Source organism: Ascidia mentula, chromosome 7 (genome assembly GCF_947561715.1).
Source record: "Ascidia mentula chromosome 7, kaAscMent1.1, whole genome shotgun sequence".
In the NCBI taxonomy this organism is placed as follows: Eukaryota; Metazoa; Chordata; class Ascidiacea; order Phlebobranchia; family Ascidiidae; genus Ascidia; species Ascidia mentula.
The window spans coordinates 9,710,713-9,727,006 of NC_138572.1; the positions used below are offsets into that span (position 1 = coordinate 9,710,713).

Here is a 16,294-nt window from a genome sequence, read left to right on the forward strand (position 1 = left end):
CAAGTGGCCGTATCAAGCTATTATTTTTCGGTAAAAGTCATGATCATTTAAAAGTTTATTTATTTTTTGTTCAAAATTCCCATACCACATGCACTTCAAACTTACAGTAATATTTTACCATGTTATATGTTTCAGTCAATGTCGATAAGGAACGGGTTGATATAAAAACAAAAAAGGTAAAGGAGTGAGGCAATAGGCGAAAAAAATCCAAAGGTTCATTTACAAACAAACACATGTAAAGCAATATTTCAATGTCAGAAGTATCACAATCAGACGTTAAAGATCTTTGTCAATAATTTCGTCAGCAACGAAACCGGAGTTATCGAATTCCAGGTTTATCGCGTCGTCTTCATCGTGAGATGGATTTATCAACAATGTGGTCTTTGAATTTGCCCATCTTTTGTGCACCTTATACAATATATTGGTTAAAAGCACTACATGACCCTGGCCTACAAAATTACAAGCTGTTAAAGTCGGCAAAAATGGTACTGGAATATATAGTAACATAATAGAGGGCTTTATTAGCCTATATGTATCTAAGATTTGTATAGAATTTATGATTAGGGTAAAATATAAATGTTTGAAACTATAACCATAATAACTACGTAATTCAGGTCCTTGTAATCTTTGTAATTTAAGTATTTAAATCAATTGACTCTTAAACAAATCCGTACAATCATTCAAGTACTATTTATGCCCTTAAAATACCCCATTTACCTTCACTGCAACAAATACGAGCAATAGGACAACCACGCTTCCTGAAAGCACGTAAAGCGCCAACATTTTGATTCTGGTTCTGCCAGGCGCTGACGGTTCTTTTTTTTCCTCTTTTGTTCTCGACGCAAAGTTTGGCGGAAATTCTAAAACGAAAGTTTGTCACATGCCAGTTGGGAGTGAATCCAATACGAATGTTTTGTTCCAACAGCAACACACGATCCACATCAGTTCGGAACAACTCGGGTGTAGGCTAGTATTTAATTAAATCTAATAATTTTGAAGAAGGTTGGAATAGGTTTAGGTTGCAAAATTGAACATTTGTAAAGCATACCAACCAATGGTAAATATATGCGTGTGACACAATTGAATTAATCATCAATGCTGTTTGATTTATACTTGTAATATCTCTAAAAAAATAAATCTATTTGCATTAGTTTAAGTTAGCTTTGCTTCCTAAATTTTAACGTTAATGCCAAATTATTCACATATTTAAATGAAAATTTGCAAAGTAATTCTTACCAACGCAGTTTCCATCTTGGAGGCCCATATAGGAAGGACAAGTACAATGAAAACTTCCCACTGTGTTTTGACATTCCATGTAATCACCGGTGCAAGGTTTCTTCTGTGGGTCGCTACATTCGTCAATGTCTTAAAGGCAAAAGTGGTTGATTAAATTATAACTTAAGTCAAAGAGAAAAACCTTAATAAACCATTTTAAAAAAGACTGGTGCCATAGGTGTGACATACCAGATTCTATTTGCATACAGTGATAACAACGTAAAAGAACAAACGCAAACTAAACTCGAGGGTAATATGTGTTGTTAAGTACACGTTTACAATGTCAGTCACCGAACAAGCAAACACGTTTGAATGAAGCAAAAATCTCCCACTGACGAATTTGATCGAATCGTACACAAACAGTATTACAAAGCAATTAAAAATTATTTTATGGATGTCATAATGTTCTATCAGTTGTGATATACCTGAGCAGACTGTTCCATTTCCTGAAAATCCATGCTCGCACATGCAAAGGAAGCTCCCCTCAGTGTCAACGCATCGACCGTTTTGATGGCAATTGGAAATCTGCTCTGTGCATTGATCGATGTCTAAAACAAATTTGTCATTAATTATTATTAACTTGACATAACATTAAACATAGAAAATGTTGTTTTATTTGTCGCACGTAGCACAAACAACACATTAAATTCCTAAGACACCAAGTCACAAACTGTAAAAATAAAATCTACTGTGATCAGTTCCAAAAGGTTCTGACCCTTCCTTTCAAGTATTGGAACACAAGCCATAATCCTACTTTCACATTCCAAGTCGTTGTTATTCCTATAGCCAGACTGGCAATCGCAGCGATAACTTCCCTATTGTGCTGACGCAGTTCGACGTCTCCTGGCATGAAGTACTTCCTGGCTGGCTGCATTCGTCAACGTCTGCCAAAGCACGCCTGTCAAGTTTTCTCAGCATTGCATTGATACACTTGTTTTTATTTAGATATTTGCATTTCCTCTTCATTGTAATGAACGAACATGTTTATTTGCTCGATGAACCACGTAATATTCTACATAACTGGTGGCTATTAGTTACAAATCATTGCATAAATGTATTTTCAGAAATATTTTAGCTTTTAGTAATATTTGGCTCAATGTAATTTACCTAAGTCACAGCTAACACCGTTGATTTTAAACTTACCTTGATCACAACATAGACCGCCCCACCCTGGTTGGCATAAACAACCTGTAGTAGTCGCAGTGGCTCCATTGTAACAAACAACTTCACAACCCTGGAGTTCCTGTAGGTTTGGACACTCCTTCCCACCACACGTGTTATTAGTGATCACTGATATGTTCCTGACCATATTGTTCGTCACACCACATGTTTGTAGACAAGAGCTCCAGTTGCCCCATTTCGAAACAATGCAGTCCACTTAAAAATAAAATTTATCCTTCAAGTTACGGATCTGATTAGTCAATAACGGTTTCTAACAGCAACTTTTAGACACAGTCAAATGTAATACGACATAACAATAAAGAGTTCGTATTGTGTTGTTGGCCAAATCTTTCAAACAAGAGTTTGGCCGCTAAACATTTAACACGAGATTCTGAGGTGCTATTTAAATATTCCGTGACAGCTTACCTGGGCAACACTGAGAGTTGCATTCTTGTTCATTCCTGTTATCACCAGTGCAATCCGCTCCGTTGCAGGTCTTGTTCAAGTGAATATCTCTTACCCGTACCTTGGAGCCCGTGCCGCAAGTTTGGCTGCATCTGGGCAAATTATCAACCAGTTTTTAGCATAATTACTGTTAATTTATACATCGCCTCGGACGGAAAAAGAATCACTTTGATATCATTTAGATAGATACAACATCCAAAATCAATACTTACTCTCCCCAAGCTGACCACTGGCCCCACACACAATCTACAGGACAGCAAACATCATTGCACGTTCTCTCTTCCGTGAAGCTGCTAAAGCAAGGGGAACCACCGCAAATTTGCCTCACGCTGACACTTCTAATTCTTGACTGCGTTCCTTTAAAAAAATATTTTGTTTATTTTTAGTCGATACTAGGAATCATACATATCACTACAAACCGTTTTCACACTTTTTGGAGCAGATTGTCCAAACACTCCAATTATTCCAGACACAGTCGACTGGGCAACAATTTTGATTGCAGATTCTGCAAAAAAAAATTTTTATTGTTACAGAAAGAAGCAATGAGCGATGAACTTTACTAGATTTACCGAACGTGGAACGGAAAATTTAACGACTGAGAAAAAAACATGTTTAGTGGTATCTGTTGTCAACACAAAAATAAGCGAAATTATATTATGTTGTTGGCAAATCACCACCTTCCCACTTAAATATGACAAGAACCAAACACCATAAACCTATTCAATAAATAAACACTTACTCTGACTCATATGATTGACCTTCACATTCGAATCCCCCATATTGAGCTTCCACGTCAACCTTTCTTGATCTGAACCTGGATCCACCACCGCAGGTAACATTGCAGTTGCTCCACACACCCCAGTTACCCCAAACACAATCCACAGGACATGGGTGTGTGTTACACGGTGTTGAATCAACACCTAAACCATTGCAGGATCGTCCGCCACACGCTAGCTCCACAGAAACTTGGCGTTGGCGGTGTTTTTGGCCTCCACCGCATGGGACTGAACACTCGCCGAAGTAGCTCCACTCTCCCCATGTGCAGTCGACGGGACAGCAGTGAGTGTTACAGAATTGTGACGAGGTATCTTCGCCCATACATGCTTGACCACCACAATTAGCTGCAAACAGAATACGTCGATTGCGAAACTGTGTACCGTTACCACATTCAACAGGACAGTCGTTAAATTTGCTCCACTGTCCCCACTGACAGTTAACCGGGCAACATTGGGTGTTGCATCTTTGCGACTGCTCGGTTGGTCCTGCGTAAAATTCTTTGTTATAGTGTATATTAAACTTGATGCGAAATATGATAATATTCCCTGATTTGAATGAGGACGATTCATGATTTGTAATGAAAGCAATACCACACTGTAGCTTTCAGTAAATGTCGAACGAACCGGTTGGTTTGAAAGAATAGTGTAAAAAAATGACGAAATGGGCGAAAAATATACCAAAGATTTATTTGCAAACAACACATGTTGGTTCATATTTCAATTGAATTTCAATTCAATTCAGTTTATTTTCGTCGTTATCCGAAAACAATAAAAACTCGGCACAGTTAAACACGATAAATGGAACAGAAGGACCTTGGGCCGCTAAACTGACCCTTGATAGTTTTACAGTGTGTACAAAAGAAAATCAACAATCACTATGCAATTAACGAAACAAATCAAACAAAAATAATAGCAAGAATTTGTTCGTTTGTTTTATGCAGCGAACGATTGTATTTTGGTAAATCGTTGTGAATTTAAGTTTGGCGAGTGCACGCACACACGAGGAGAGCAATTAGGTAGCAGGTCGAATTTAAGTGTTGTTGTGATGTTGTGCAAAATTTCAATGTCAAAAGTTTCACTGTCAGACTTTTAAGATCTTTGTCATTAATTTCGTCCGGTTTTTCCCGTTGTCTGTACCGTGAGACGGATTTGTCAATTTTTCCGTCTTTGAATTTGCCAATCTTTTGTATACCTTATACAATATATTGGTTAAAAGCACTACATATCATGGCTTACAAAATTACAAGCTGTTACAGTTGGCATAAAAGGTAGTGGAATACACAATAACATAACAGAGGGCTGCATGAACCTATATAACTTATATATGAAAGATTTCATATCATAGAAATCGTAATTTATGATAATATAAAATGTGTAAATATGAAATTAAGTCGTTTAATTCTTGTGATTTAACCACTATTTAATTTGAGCAAATCAATTGACCATTAAACAAATCCGAACAATCATTATCCATACAAATTCTAGTACCTGCACGGCAGCAAATAAAGCAGTAGGGCCATCCACGCTTCCTGAAAGCACGTAAAGCGCCAAAATTTCAATTCTGGTTCCTCCAGGCGCTAACGGTTCTTTCTTTTTCTCCTTCATCCTCGACGCAAAGTTTGGCGGAAGTTCTGAACCGAAAGTTTGTCACATGCCAGTTGGGAGTGAATCCAATACGAATGTTGCTACAACAACATATGATTCACGTCAGTTTGGAAGCAACATACGTATAGGCTAATATTTAACTAAGTTTGATCATTTTAAACAAGGTAGGTTGTTTTTAAGTTGCTATTCAAATACCTAAATAAAATTTGCAAAGTAATTCTTACCAACGCAGTTTCCATCCTGGTGGCCCATGTAGGAAGGACAAGTACATTGAAAACTACCGACTGTGTTTTGACATTCCATGTAATCACCGGTGCAAGGTTTCTTCTGCGGGTCGCTACATTCGTCAATGTCTTGAAGCTAAAAGCGGTTGAATAAATCTTAACAGAACATAGCCAGCAAAACCTTAATATACTTTTTTGAAAATGAATGGTGGTATGTTTACATAACGGATAGTACTTGCTTACAGTGATAACGTAATATATTTTTCTTGATGAAAGAACAAACGCAAACTAAACTTAACGCAGGAGGAACAGCAAAATTATATTCGCTTATCAGACACAAAATTAACCCATCAAAATATCTAAATGTCGTGAATAACGATTTCAATCTTTCGAGTACCGACGACGCACTCAACCAAATTTTGTGACGATGCGCCGAAAGTTGGTCGGATTGCTTCATCTTGAGAGCCGGAGTGTTACAGAGAATATTGGTAAACTAACTTGAACAGCATGACGAGGGTCGCACGTTCCTGAAAAATAATTGGTGCAGTTATTCCTATACAGCTCTCAAGGACATGGTGGCATTTGGTTTCCACTGTATACACAGAAATATCGGCTCTTCTGCGTACCAAAAATGTCATTCACACTCATCAGTACCATGTTTGCCGTCGGCACTACATATTTTCATATTCGCTCTAGTGCGGATGGTTCCACAGTTTAAGCAGCAGTGGCCCAGCGTGTTTACAGGGCGATCGCTTCGTTAATGCTTGCCTTTGCATCATGTGACGACAAACGGTAATTGTAGCAAGTTTTGCAACGTGAAATTTGCGCAGTACTTTATCTTAATCTAGTTGATAAACAACGGTATATTGCTTATAATTTTGGTTGTTTTTTGCTGCTAAAATTATTCAAGTGCAAAAACAATAAGTAGTATATAGGTGACCACTAGGAGGCGATAGTGGTACAAAGAGGTTTGTCTGTTCTTGGTCATTTTGTTGCTAAACTACGATAAACACATTTCCCAAACTTTTCGTGCATCCGTGTTATTTAGAACTTCTGTACTGTTGACATTTTATCAGGAATCACAATCTTTTATTGTTCTTTTTGTAAAAAATCTGTAAAAAAAGTCCTCCGTTAAATTCTTCGACAAATCCTTTCCTCCATAAGCACCTGCACTTTGTTTGTTGCATGTACTTTGTAGTTTATTCGGTCATAATGGTCAACAAATGCTTCCATCCACCAAATTGGATGTCAAATCTTTCCTTCCGTTGAATTCTGCGACAAATTCTTCCCTTCATAAGAACCTGTGCATTGTTTGCTGCATGTACTTTGTAGTATATTCGGTCATAATAGTCACCAAATTCTTCCCTCCGTCGAATTGTGCGACAAACCTTTCCCTCCATAAACGCCAGTACATTGTTTGTTGCATGTATTTTGTAATATATTCGGTCATAATGGTTTTTAGTTTCAGTGTTTGCTTAGATTGCTTACAGCACTTGACTGTGTTAAAAATTTACAAACGAAAATAACAAAAACGTTTTTTGCCGAAATGTTATTCTGTAAAATCTGGTTGTCGACACATTTCAAACCTTTGTTAAACATAGTAGACGTAGTTTTAACATTGTTGGTCAAATTTGTGTCGTAGAACATAAGAATAACGGAACATATACATTCAAAAATTAGAGTACAGGCATTCAACATACTATTGTAGAGGCGTATTCGAATGAAACAACGATGCGATTCCATGCCTTGTAAATGGACCTGGGAGAGCTGCTTCATTGCACCCGGAAAATGTAAAAACAATTGACTACTTAACGGCTGTTTTCAATCACCAAACGTGTTCGCTTAGGGTTTTCATCATATTAGTTGTGCTGTATTTGTTAGCATAAACATTTTCTCTGTTCGCTTGTGTTTGGTGTTTTTTAATTTAATTATTAACCTGCTGACAGCAGGTCTGTCTATTTTTTGTCTGTTGCGGGGCTTAAAGGGATTGCTGGGCTTAAAGGGTTAAGCAGTCTGAACAAATAACAGGCAATGTCGAAAAGATATGATATTCGCACATTTTTGATGACATCAGTCGTGTTACTTTTGGGCTTAACCCATCTAGGAAAATATTGTTTGTCCAAACGATAGTAATTACGCCGAGCCGGGCTATTGTGCCAATATAACGAGCATTGGGTTGTAAACCTGAAGAAATATTTCATTTGAGGTTGTGTAAACGTTAAGCGCTGTCCTTTTGCCGTTTTGCAACGGTTAAGTTCCTATAATCTGTTTAAATCACTATGCATGGGGTGCCAACAATCCTGCAATAAATATAAGCTCATGATTTCTGATGGTTTGTGGAAGGACCTTAGAAATTTGTAAATCCGCAAAACTTTTAAAGTTTACAAGATATTGTGTATACGTTTTAAGCACACACTCTTGTCGACAAATTTGGCTTCGAAGTAACGTTCAGCGATAAATGACCTTGAAGAACGAGTAGGGGTTATCTGAGAGCGAAGTTTGTGCCTTTTTGAAACAAAATCACATACTTGCGGTTTCGCTGCCGCAAAACTAGGTGAAACTGAAAATTTCGAATCTCCAAACGTAGGCAAAATTTCTCAAACGTCGAAACTTCCTTCACGGTGAATGTGGAAACTCCAAGATTGAATCAATCTGTGCGTTCTGTGGTACAGTGACGTAATACAGTCTCTGGGAAAGTTTTTGTCCACGCACTAGCAAATATATTAAGGCAGAAGTGAGAAAAAAGCTCCATTTCCTTAATCGACTCCAATGTTTTCGATTGGCACGAGATTGCAAAAAAACTTATAGCAATCCATCACGCGCATGGCATGACTCATTGGCCAAAGGGTATTTAAAATAAACCTTCGTAACGTGATGAGTTTACAATTGGGTAAGAGTGCAGCAAAGAACCAACTTTACAAAGCCTCTACTGTAGTTTCTGGAAGGTCGTTATGCTCGCTTTGAAAGTTCTTTGCTTTTTTCTTTGCTTTTTGGCATTTATTAACAATGGAACCTCATGGTAAGATTGTTTTTTATTTGTTAAACAAGTTATTTAATAATATTCTGAATATCTGTAAACTGAAAATTTTTTTAATTCGTTTCAAAATCAAAATTTGCACCATAGTTAACCACGCCACATGTTTATATCAAATTACTGCTACATTGTTCCAAAAATAAACAGTGGTGATTAGACAAGTCGAAGTTTGTTTCAGAAAGTATTTGATCACACGCACAAACAAAGAAAAAAAACTTATCCATTGCACTCAATGTTGCAGGAGGCGTCGACGAAGACGAAGAAGATGCGACTCCACGCCTTGCCAGTGGACCTGGGGAGGCTGCTCACTGACTTGTGGAAATGGATCCCAATCTCCCCGAGTAACACGAAGACAAGGAAGTTGTGGCGCATGCAACTTACCCGGCGCGAGGAGGTGCAACACCCAATGTTGTCCAGGTTTGTGTGTATCTTTCTGTGTGTATGTTTTGATTTTCAAAGTACAAAGAAACAAATTAGGAGCAAGACGAACATTTTCAACACCATAACTCTCTTTATATGCAGTGTTGCGCAAACTTTGTACACATTTAAATATATACTTAGTTTTGTACAGTGGTTAGTTGTTTTCGAATATTTCCTACTCAATAAATTTTCTGCATGCTTCTGTACGGCCTTTAAATACACTTTTCACATGAATTTTTTCACACAAAGATACTTCTGTACACAGTCAGCTGCGTTTGGGGATCGTGGGGAATTTGGGGGAAATGCTCAACAACATGCGGAAGCGGAACCAGGACACGAAGTCGCGGATACAGCAGGGGCGCTAGTTGTGGAGGCAGTGGTTGCTCTGGGCCTTCGACTTCGTCGCAAAAGTGCAATACAGAATGCTGCCCAGTAAATTGCGTCTGGGGTGCTTGGGGAAACTACGGATCCTGCTCCGCTAACTGCGATGGTGGAACACAATCAAGGTCCCGTTCTAAAACCAGATCTCATTCTTGCGGAGGTTCTTGTTCTGGCTCTTCAGCCTCGTCTCGCCCGTGCAATACTCACCATTGCCCCATAAATTGTCTTTGGAGTTCGTGGGGTAAGTTTGGAAGCTGTTCCGCAGGTTGTGGTGGAGGAAAACAGACGAGGTCAAGGAGCATTGCAACTAACGCTCAGCACGGGGGTGTTGCTTGTTCCGGATCGGTTTCTTCCTCAAGAGATTGCAACACACAACCTTGTCCGATTGATTGTCTCTGGAGCGACTGGGGCGGATTTGATTCGTGTTCCCTTCCATGTGGCGTAGGAACACAGCGACGATCAAGGAGTGTCACTGTTGAAGCTCAGCACGGAGGTACGACTTGTTCCGGATCAGCCTCTTCCTCAAGAAATTGCAACACACAACCTTGTCCTATTGATTGTAGCTGGAGCGCCTGGAGCGGATATGAGTCATGTTCTCTTCCATGTGGCGGTGGAACGCAGCGAAGATCACGGAGTGTCACTGTTAAAGCTCAGCACGGAGGGGCAGAATGTTCAGGGTCTTCAACAAACTCACGAATTTGTAACTCTCAGCCATGTCCAATTAATTGTCGCTGGAATTCGTGGGGAGAATATGGTGGTTGCTCTCTCACATGTGGAAGTGGAACACAGGCAAGGACAAGGAGTGTTGCTGTACAATCCCAACACGGTGGCACTCCCTGCAGTGGTTCGACAACGTCATCGCGTACTTGCAACAGCCATCCGTGTCCTATAGACTGCGAGCTTGGAAACTGGAGCAAGTTTGGATTTTGCTCTGCTGTTTGTGGCATAGGTGGTCAGACACGCACACGCGAAGTTACCGTAATCGCGCAACACGGGGGAATAGCCTGCACTGGATCAAAGACCGATACAAGAAGTTGCAACACACATCCGTGCCCCATACATTGTACGTGGGGACCGTGGAGTGAATTTGGGGGCTGTTCGGTGAGTTGTGGTGGAGGAAATGAGAGGAAAACAAGGTCGGTATTGGTAAATGCTCTGCATGGTGGCATTCCTTGCCCTGGCTCTTCGTCGTTTATCCAATCCTGTAATACTCAGCCTTGCCCTGTTGATTGTTTATGGGGAGAATGGAGTGATTACAGCCAATGTTCTGTGAGTTGTGGTGGGGGAACTCAAACGAAATCTCGGAATATCTTTCGAAATTTAATGCACGGCGGATCAAATTGTACAGGACCTAATGATCAGACTCAAACTTGCAACACCCAATGTTGTCCAGTTGACTGCCAGTGGGGACAGTGGAGCAAATTTAATGATTGTCCAGTCAACTGTGGGAGTGGTACACAGTTTCGCAATCGTCACGTTCTGGTCGCAGCTGATTGTGGTGGGCAAGCATGCATGGGCGAAGATACCTCGTCACAATTCTGTAACACTCATTGTTGTCCCGTCGATTGTCAATGGGGAAAGTGGAGCTACTTCGGCGAGTGTTCTGTCCAATGCGGTGGAGGCGAAAAACACCGTCATCGCCAAGTTTCCATGGAGCTCGCGTGTGGCGGAAAAACCTGCAATGGTTCTGATATTGATTCAACACCGTGTAACACACACTCATGTCCTGTGGATTGTGTTTGGGGTAACTGGGGTGTTTGGGGTAACTGCAATGTCACCTGTGGCGGCGGAACGAAGAAAAGATCCAGGAAATTCGATGTGATTGCCCAACATGGCGGAGTCGAATGCATAGGCCAGATGGCGGAAAAAGAGTAAGCGGTTATTTGCCACTTTTTACCGCGTAGGTTTCGTTTGTTTTCTAATGTTGAACTCTAAACTTAAAAACGTTTCTTGCATCTGGACAGATAAATATTATTTTGACCAAAGGTTTAAATTCTAAACTTGTTATGTTTTCAACTTTCCTGCAGACCATGCAACGATAACTGTTGCCCTGTCGACTGTGTCTGGGAGAACTGGAGTGATTGGTCAAGCTGCTCAAAAACTTGCGAAAGGGGTTAGTAGCATAACAATATTGCCCATATCAAAATAAACACACAACTAATATAAATTTGTTTCCAGGTTCGCAGTCCAGGTTCAGAAGCAACAGCGTATTTGAATTTTGCGGTGGTTCACCTTGCAATGGCAGCTTCACTGAAGAGAGAACGTGCAATGATGTTTGCTGTCCTGCAGATTGTGTCTGGGGTCAATGGTCGGCTTGGGGAGAGTAAGTTGATTTTTCCGGGTTTGTTCAATTCCAATGCAAGTGGATATAATAAGAAAATTTGAGATTTATATGCTACTTAACCGCCAAAATGTTTCGACCATAGTCATTAATATGATATTGTACTTGCAGCTGCAGCAAATCGTGTGAAACTGGTTTAAAGGTAAGGACAAGAGATATTACTTCAAACAAAACTTGCAACGGAGCGGATTGCATTGGCGAACACAGGGAGAAACAACAGTGCAACAGTCAATGTTGTCCTGGTTAGTTTAAATATAATCTAATTTCCTTAAACTGATTCAAATGTAATTTTCAATGTCGCTTAGGTTTTATTGCAATCGTCAAATGACCACAAAAATATGTTACTAAAACATCATTTTGTTTACAGTTGACTGTGCTGTATCGGTTTGGAACAACTGGAGCGCTTGTCCACAAACATGTGGCGTTGCGAACATCAAAGTCAGGAACAGATCAGTGATCACTAATGACACGTGCGGTGGGAAGGAATGTCCGACCCTGCTGGAAATTGAGGGTTGTGAAGTGGTTTGTTACAATGGAGCCACTGCGACTGCTACGGGTTGTTTATGTGAACCAGGGTGGAGTGGTCTTTGTTGTGATCAAGGTACTTTTTAAATTATTTCATTTGTTATCTGTACTACACAAAAGGTAATGTATTTTTGGTAATGTAATCTGTCGCTTTTAAAGCTTTTGGGAGTGTTTTATTCCCTTTTCACCCCAAAATCACAACTTTTCCAAAGCAAAGCCGTAAACAAGTAATCTGCAGCAATGAAGCAGGGTGAATACGTGACTGTCTGCATTTCCAGACGTTGACGAATGCACGCAACAAGGAAATAGTTCATGCCCCTTGAAGTCGGTCTGCGTCAACACAGAAGGAAGTTACCGCTGCGATTGCGACCCAGGCTACCAGAAAAACGGCGACATGGGATGTGAAAGTAGGTTTCTGGCTAGTGTGGAAAACTTCGAAACTTGTGCACCCGAAACACTTTTTTTGAGAAAAACATGTTTACTTCCATATTGGTTACTTAGTGTATAAGCATACAGTTTGTTTTTGGCGTGCATGCAATAAAAATCTAGTATAACATACATTTGTTTCGAACAACAACATTCTATACCCTCTGTTACAGATGTTGATGAATGCACAAGTCTGATTTCGAACTGCCACCAAAACGGTCGATGCGTTGACACTGAGGGAAGTTTTCTTTGCGTGTGCAAGACTGGATATTCAGGAAATGGAACAGTCTGCTCAGGTGTGCCATTGCCTATTTTGTCCCTAATCTAATTTATATTGGCTACAGAAATATTGTCGGAATATGGTTTATTGATTATTGCTTTCAGTTGTTGTTAATTATCTCGTACTTTGTTCATGTTCCACATAGCACAATGAGGCTATAGAAAAAAATAGGTTGATGTTAACATTCAACATCAAGAATTCTTGACATTTTAATTAGTAGCAGAGTGTGTTTTTCTTGTTTCACATCATATCACACGACACAAATTTTGAATCACACGTTTTTCACCATGCAGAAATAAACGAGTGTGAAGTTGGCACTGCTACTTGCCCAGACAACACCGCATGCGTCAACACTCAAGGAAGTTATTCCTGCCCATGTTTGCCTGGCTTCATATTTAAAGACGGACAATGTTCTGGTTTGTTCTGTTGGAATTTTGTTTGTTTGTGATTCTTCTTGCAATACATTTGGTTCAAAACTATGTTCAATAAAAACCGTCAGATTTCGAAAACATAAAGTTTTTAGCATCAGAATAAAATTACACATATTTAAAAATTAACATTTGTTAATCTGGTTGCTCTTTTAAATAACCTTGCGCACGAAACTTGTTCTTCATATATAATTTGACTGATCAGTGCCAAACTTTTGAACCAACAGATGTCAACGAATGCCAACAAGGGAATGCTGAATGCGATACCAATGCTATTTGCGAAAACACCGTCGGTTCGTACAAATGCTTCTGCAATGAAGGGTTGTCAGGAGACGGAAAGACTTGCGTTGGTAAGAACCTAACGTAACAACTGAAAATAAGTAATTCTGGAATTATATGTCGAGGCTTGGTTGGTGAGAATTTAGCTTACTATATCTATGGCATTGCTAACAATATTGCATCATGGTCATTAGAACCAAAGTTATGACAAACTTGCTAAGTTAAGTTAAAAAATGTAACTTTAAGACATGGAGAAAACACGTGGTCCACAACATGCAGATCAAAGTTTCCTACCAAAATTACGAAAAAAACAGACGTTTAAATGTTAAAACTTATTTATGTACAGGGATTGACGAATGTGTTGAATTTGGTGACGAAGCATGCCTACCCAACGCCTTGTGCACAGATCTACCGGTTGGATTTCAGTGTGACTGCATGGCAGGTTTTACCGGCAATGGTTTCCTGGAATGCAGCGGTAAGCCTTTTGAATTCGTTGAGTAGACATTGTCAAACATGTGCAAGTAAACAACATTAAACACAAGAGACTAGCATGTTAATTGCTAGGCGAAGGAAATTTGTAAACATTGATTTTATTGAATCTATTGTAAATATTCAGTCCATAACGAGTTTTAAAAGGTAACATACAACCAAATATGTTTACATTACCAACGCATACAAGATTACATCTAAGAACTGTTTGTAAATTTGTAGGCGGAAACGTTAGACAAGATCCGCATCAATAAAATATTAATTTAATAGTCTGTTCTTCTGGTACAATAAAAACGTAACTTTATTAACCGTAATGATACTGGTACAGCACACAACCAACACCAAGAAAACGCATAAAAAAAATAAAATGTTTCATACAAGATATCAACGAATGTAGCGACCCTCAGAAGAAACCTTGCACCGGTGATTACATGGAATGCCATAACACAGTCGGTAGTTTTGAATGTACTTGTCCTTCCTACATGGGCCTCCAAGATGGAAACTGTGTTGGTAAAAACCGTCCGCAAATTTTCATTTAATGTTTGTAAATTATACGTGGAGTGATTGTGGGCGTTAACAGATCTAAAAGAGACCAACAGATGTTATGTAAACGGCGTTAATTGAATTTTGTGGATATTGCAAATAAAAAAGACTGTCCACAATGTTGGTATTTAACAGCACAAAGATAGCCGAAATACAAACATTTACTTTCCTAAATGCAAATTTTCATGCCTCAAATGTCAATTATTTTCCAACCTGAAATGAATCATCCGTTGTCATTCAGTTTCGGTTGCAGCGAAACAACCTCATCAGATTTCGTAACAGACATGTGACAACTTTTATTTCAGAACTTCCTCCAAGCTTTGCTTTGAGAATAGGGGAGGAAAAGAAGGAATCTTCAATGCTTGGAGGAATCAAAGTTCAAAAGTTGGCGCTTTACGTGCTTTCAGGAAGCGCAGCGGTTCTGTTGCTCGTCCTTCTTGCACTGCGGGTAAAGTATAATTTTTGATATTTTAAGTATCGCTTATAGTAACAATGCTTTTTTTAAACCCATACAATAACTGCCCATGTGTTTGAAGTTGCGGTTTTCGTTGGAGTTTTTATATTAAATAGCATATAACCAGCTGCACTTATATTAAATAGCATATGCCGTTAAGTCGGCAAAGTCGTCTGATAGTCACACCAGCTGCACTGATGAGACCTTATAGGTCGAAACAGAGGCCATCTGTATGCAGCTTACACAATGCATATTATTGGCTCCACTTTGGTTATTAGACCAATTACCATTTATCCTTTTTCAAGGTGTACAAAAGACGGACAAATGCCATATCAAACGATGGAGTATCGAATCCGTCTGACGAAGGAGGCGAAGGGACATACAAGGCCTCCGACAACGCCGGGTTTGTTGCTGACGAAATTGATGACAAGGATCTTTAACGTCCGACTGTGATATTTTCAATTTTTCAAATATGCTTAACATGTGTTGTTTGTAACATACGTCCCATGTTGTAAATAAACATTTGATTTTTGCTCCAAACTCATCGCTTTTCATGACAAGTCATGCAGTAATTAATCAACATTGACTGAGAGCTAAAACAACAATAATCCACAATATAGTATAAGGTTGATGGTTTTTGAAATGTTTTCAAATATTTTCAAAGTTCCGGTTTCTTCTCAGACATGGACAAAATTTAAAACTACATATTTTAGTCTTTTCCTTTGCAATACGTGTGATATAAAAGAAAGGATCAGGTGCTTGATCCCTAACTTAAATTCACAAATTTCTCTATATGTGCATAGGCAGCTGCTCATGAACGGCCACTTTGCGTGCGGATTGCATTTCCGAAAAGCAATCGATTGGAAATTGTGACTTGGAATAGGTTGTGCTTCCCATACATATTATGTTGTTGCAGCTTCCAAGAAATAAAATCAATTCGCAGAAGTTTTCCGGATTCTGAAATTAGCGTAAATAGGCGTAATTACTTCAATCTTTTTTCCTTGAATTCATGAATTCATAAATCGAATTATAACACTTTGCTCGCCTACTAACTTAGCCCATTGACCCGCAAGTCAGTCATTTTTCTACTAATTTCTTCCTTGGAAAAACACCAACTCCTACATTCTATTTAAATCTGACAGCATTAATTGCTTTAATTTTGTTTTGGGGATTAAGCTTGCATGGCAA

At 39.2% G+C, this 16,294-nt stretch overlaps 3 protein-coding genes across 3 annotated transcripts; 1 reads left to right on the forward strand and 2 right to left on the reverse strand.

Moving 5' to 3' along the window:
- Positions 1 to 124: 124 nt before the first annotated feature.
- Positions 125 to 1,905, reverse strand: LOC145908002 (uncharacterized). The gene is made up of 4 exons (XM_082995173.1): positions 1,701 to 1,905; positions 1,237 to 1,365; positions 718 to 860; positions 125 to 408 (listed from the first exon to the last, which is right to left on the reverse strand). Exons 1-4 carry the CDS (start codon positions 1,741 to 1,743, stop codon positions 277 to 279), a joined length of 447 nt encoding a protein of 148 aa, XP_082851299.1. The 5' UTR covers positions 1,744 to 1,905; the 3' UTR covers positions 125 to 276.
- Positions 1,704 to 6,163, reverse strand: LOC145909521 (coadhesin-like). Its single transcript, XM_082996910.1, has 12 exons — positions 6,133 to 6,163; positions 6,005 to 6,033; positions 5,507 to 5,642; positions 5,166 to 5,308; positions 4,100 to 4,163; positions 3,641 to 4,022; positions 3,321 to 3,406; positions 3,114 to 3,258; positions 2,863 to 2,993; positions 2,419 to 2,652; positions 2,030 to 2,159; positions 1,704 to 1,823 (listed from the first exon to the last, which is right to left on the reverse strand). Exons 1-11 carry the CDS (start codon positions 6,161 to 6,163, stop codon positions 2,056 to 2,058), a joined length of 1,485 nt encoding a protein of 494 aa, XP_082853036.1. The 3' UTR covers positions 1,704 to 1,823; positions 2,030 to 2,055.
- Positions 6,164 to 8,384: 2,221 nt separating this feature from the next.
- On the forward strand, positions 8,385 to 15,994 carry LOC145907966 (SCO-spondin-like). Its single transcript, XM_082995115.1, has 16 exons — positions 8,385 to 8,525; positions 8,782 to 8,957; positions 9,226 to 11,212; positions 11,369 to 11,454; positions 11,520 to 11,664; positions 11,794 to 11,924; positions 12,050 to 12,283; positions 12,486 to 12,614; positions 12,807 to 12,929; positions 13,207 to 13,329; positions 13,569 to 13,691; positions 13,967 to 14,095; positions 14,491 to 14,619; positions 14,958 to 15,100; positions 15,412 to 15,509; positions 15,910 to 15,994. The coding sequence occupies exons 1-16, from the start codon at positions 8,458 to 8,460 to the stop codon at positions 15,977 to 15,979; spliced, it is 3,894 nt and encodes a 1,297-aa protein (XP_082851241.1). The 5' UTR covers positions 8,385 to 8,457; the 3' UTR covers positions 15,980 to 15,994.
- The last annotated feature ends 300 nt before the right edge of the window (positions 15,995 to 16,294 follow it).